Source organism: Amborella trichopoda, chromosome 9 (assembly GCF_054954075.1).
Source record: "Amborella trichopoda isolate Santa Cruz 75 chromosome 9, AtrichopodaSantaCruz75HAP2 v2.0, whole genome shotgun sequence".
In the NCBI taxonomy this organism is placed as follows: Eukaryota; Viridiplantae; Streptophyta; class Magnoliopsida; order Amborellales; family Amborellaceae; genus Amborella; species Amborella trichopoda.
In genome coordinates, this window is record NC_142344.1 from 9,308,590 (window position 1) to 9,312,906 (window position 4,317).

At 46.0% G+C, this 4,317-nt stretch overlaps 1 protein-coding gene across 1 annotated transcript; it reads right to left on the bottom strand.

The window, feature by feature from the left end:
* Window positions 1-329: 329 nt before the first annotated feature.
* On the bottom strand, window positions 330-3,315 carry LOC18424209 (aldehyde oxidase GLOX). Its single transcript, XM_006828800.3, has one exon. The coding sequence runs from the start codon at window positions 2,320-2,322 to the stop codon at window positions 682-684; it is 1,641 nt and encodes a 546-aa protein (XP_006828863.1). The 5' UTR covers window positions 2,323-3,315; the 3' UTR covers window positions 330-681.
* Between the last annotated feature and the right edge of the window lie 1,002 nt (window positions 3,316-4,317).

Genomic DNA, 4,317 nt, shown 5'->3' on the forward strand with positions numbered 1-4,317 from the left:
AGACCAGTTAACGGGCTTGAGTAATTCAGAACCGACCCATGACCAGTTGACCGGCCTAGTTCCTACACCGTTTGTGACCTAGTAAGAACCCGGGCCGGGCTAGTGCACTAGCGTCGGTTATTTAATTGCAAGGTAAGCAAAGCATGTCAAAGTAATTTGTTGTAGTGGTGCTCGACCACCAACTCATAAACTAACTAATGGTATACTTCATTAGTCGCATGATCATAGCTTTTGTTTGGGGGAATCGCTTAATTTCACAATCAACTATAGCCTCCTCTTGCGAATATATAAATATTAAGAAGAGAAGAAGGAAAGCAAAGGGAGAAAACTAAAAAAAAAATTAACAACTTTTTCCCCATCCATCATATATTGCGTTCTACAAATGATAGCTGCTCAATCACAAAATGCAAAAATAAAAAAAGGAGAGAAAAAAAAAGAGGAGACCCACAAAATACAGCTGAGAGATCTAGGCCATGGAAACCTCGACACCCTTATATCAACAATACAGTAGAAAAATAAAGAACAAAGAATAGGTGGTGTACATTTTCCTAAAGCATACGCACTACGAGGTGGTGTACACTTAATACTCATCCCCCTTGAATTAAGAAGGTGGTGTACAATTTCCTAAAGCATACACACTATGAGTTATCTCCCTTGAATTAAGAAAAGCAAGAATCGAGGCTACTGCATCTGAACCCAAACACCAGCGCTTGGAACACCAGAGTGCACAACAAACATCATATAATACCCGGGTGGAGCAATGTTCGGGTTTGGAGGGGCCAGCACAGTGACCCTATACGTAAATAACGAAAGTTGCACCACCTCACCCGCTACTTTAAGTGTCAGAAGCCTCTGGTTCATCCCAAAAGAATGCGTCGTAAAAGACGGGGCCAGAAGCCTGACCGTTATCTCACCCATCGGTAACGGGTCAGCCAGAAAATACATCACCTCTGTGGGTTGTGCATAGCTCAAGGGCTGTGTATACGAAGAAACGATCCTCGGCCTCCTCGTTAGGTGCTGCATAGAGAGATAAGGCGGCAAAAAAGCCTCGAGGCTGAGATCGGTCGGAAACTCCTGGTTATAGAATTGGTAGAGAGTGTGTGGATTGCTTCCTCCTACCAGAACACGGCCGTCTGGAATAACGGTGGCCGTAGAGTGATAAAGCCTGGGTGTGGAAGAAGGGTTCAGAACTTGGAAACGCTGGCCTAACGGTAATGACGGACTGTAAATAACGGGCGTTTTCACAGGGTTTCTCCCGAATTCCCAGCCAGCCGTACCGTTACCAGCGCCGTTAATTATGAGGACCTCGCCGTTAGGGAGGAGGAGCATATCGCCCATGACACGCCCCATGGGCATCGTCTCCATGGCCCACTGGGCCTGAGGGTCCATCGGCCTTATTCTCCCGCACGTGCTAGAAGCTTCTAGAAACTCGCCCTGCACGGCCTTGTCGAAAGAGCCGAATGGGGCCCCACCACAAAGTAAAATCTCCGGGTCGGTTTCTTGACCGGCTTCACCGGTTAAGGTGAGGGGGAGGAGCACGGACGAGCCCGAGCTGGGGTAGTTTCGGGGCTCGCCACCGGGAATAGCCGGTAACTCTCGCAGCACCCGGTTACCATTGTAGTCGAAGAGGACGGCCCTGGTATTTGTGAAGATGAAGAGGGTACCATCGGGTAAGAGGTGGAGAAAAGGGTAAAGGTTGTTCTCGTCCTGGTCGCTCGTCTCTCTTAAAAACCCTAACTCGAAGAGATTCGGGTTTTGTTGAGGGTAGAATTCGTAATTATACTGCCTGCGGCCACCAACGATGATGATGCGGCCATCTGGCAGGATCAAGTCCGTCGCATACCAGCGCCGGACGGCCAGATTCTCGGGATACTCCGTCCAATCGCAGGCGTCGCAAGATGAGATCGTACGGACAACGCGATCGCCATCACGGAAACCACCGGTCTGGATCAACTGCCCGTTTCGATCCAACGAGCCGGAGCTGCACCACGTGTCGGTCTGGATGGTGAGTGGGCGTATGGAATTGGTGGCGATGGTGTATTCGACCGAGTGGGCAGAGCAATCGTGCGTTAGCGCTTCCTGGTGGGGATCGGTTCGGCATTGTCCAGAAGGGAGGGATATATTTGAGGAGCCGAAGTCCGTACGGTCGAACATGACGACCTTGTCGTTGGGCATGAGCTGCATGTGCATGGCCGAGATGCCAATGCTTTGTTGGAGGACCTCCCATGCACCGCCGCCGTCTAGGAACGGTGTCTGGGATTCCGATCTCCAGAAACACAAGAAGAAGAGCAAGAGGGGGAGGAGAATAGCCGGAAACTTCATTTTCCGACCCTGGAATGGTTTTACCGGCGAGGTGAAAAAGATCAGGGAGTCAAGAACTCAAGAATTCGATTTAGAAAGAGAGAGAGAGAGAAGAACCGGAGTTTGAGAGGTTGTTGGAAAAATATTTTGGAGCAGTGAGAGAGAGATGGAAGATTGAGGGTGGACTTTGTTGAGGAAAAGAGGTATCGATTAGCGGTAGAAATGGTTCAGAAAAGATTTGCAAGAACAAGAGGTAGTGAGCTTGGTGCAGAAGTTGTATGAGGAGGACAGAGCGATTTCTATAGAAAGAATGCAGGGAAAGAGAGAGGGCTTGCAAGAAAGAGGATTTGAGAGCTTTTTATTGAAAGATGTTGCATAAAGAATCCAGAGCGGGCTTGCAAGAAAGAGGATTTGAGAGCTTTTTATTGAAAGATGTTGCATAAAGAATCCAGAGCGGGCTTGCAAGAAAGAGAATTTGAGAGCTTTTTATTGAAAGATGTTGCATAAAGAATCCAGAGCGGGCTTGCAAGAAAGAGAATTTGAGAGCTTTTTATTGAAAGATGTTGCATAAAGAATCCAGAGCGGGCTTGCAAGAAAGAGAATTTGAGAGCTTTTTAAAGAAAGATGTTGCAGAATGAATGCATAGAATCTGAGAGATTTTTGTAGATATTACAGAAAGAATGGGAGAGAGAGGGGGAAAATACAAGGAAAGGGGGTTGGTGGGTTTTTATGTGGAGAGAGAGTGTTTGCAAGTGATTTTTAGAGAAACATGTATGTTACAGAAAGAACACAAGGGGCGATAGAGAGAGAGGGGAAATGGAAGATATTATGTGGGTTGCGTGCGTGCGCGCGTGCGTGCGTGCGCGCGTGCGTGCGTGCTTATTTATGAGATAGAAAAAGGGAGGGACGGGGGAAGTCGTAACAGATTGGTGGGGATTTATTTGATATCAAACGGAGTATTGGTTGTGTTTTGAGTAGGTTTTTGACGGGTAAGGCATTGGCATTGGCATTTTGGAAGGGAAGAATAGGGTAGGGTAGGGTAGGGTGGGATATAAGTAGGTGCGAGCACAGGTACAACACATTGGATTGGTTTGACAAGTGCAGTGAGAATGTCATGGAACTGGGAATCCCTGGTTTTCAAAGTACGGAACTCACTCTTTCTCTCATCGATAACAACTTTCACGGCAGGAATTGAGTTCCCAAATATCGGACCTGGCAGCTCAAGGGGCCGGCCTGTTTCGATTAACTCAGAACCACAGAGAAAGGAGAGGCGGTGGTGGACTCGACCCACTAGTGGGGTTGAGAGTTTGAGATTTTGGAAAAAAGTGAGGCTTAACACAAACAATGTAAAATATAAATGCGGTCCATACTATTTTAATATAAAGAAAAAAAAAGTAATAGAGCAAGCCAGAGAGAGAGAGGGAGAGGTAGTTGGAGAGAGACCTCCCTCTTTTTCTGTCACTTCTCCTTCACCCTCTCTAGAGAGAGAGAGGGAGAGAGAATTCCAAGGGCTTGCTGTAGAGAGCGAAAGAACGGCAGGTCCCTGTTGCGATTGAGAGAGAGAAAATGAGAGAGAGAACGAGAGAGAAAGAAGGGAGAGAGAACGTGAGAGAAATAGATATTTAGAAAATTGGCCGGCCCCAAGAAAAGAACCGCCCAGTTTGGGTCTAACCCAGCCGGTTCAAAATAAAAACCAATAGGTTATGGATTGGTCCTGTATGAGGTCCAACTAGTGTTCACAAAATCCGGTGATCTAACAGCAACCGTGCAGTTGTTAGAACGGAACGGGCTTGGTTCCGATCTTGGGCGGTTTCGGTGATCAACCGTTATTTAAAAAATAAAATTTCAAAAACATGTATATAAATTTTCAAAACTAAAGAATTTGATTTGTAATGTATTTTTTAATATTATTTACATAATGGTACAGATTAAAAAAAAAATTAATCATTAATACTCACTTTTATATTTTTTCATCATTTAAAAAAATAATTTAAAATACCCTTAGACACAAATCGA

Bases quoted from the DNA above. Each gene is read 5' to 3' on its own strand.
- LOC18424209 (XM_006828800.3), bottom strand. From the start codon at position 2,322: ATGAAGTTTCCGGCTATTCTCCTCCCCCTCTTGCTCTTCTTCTTGTGT.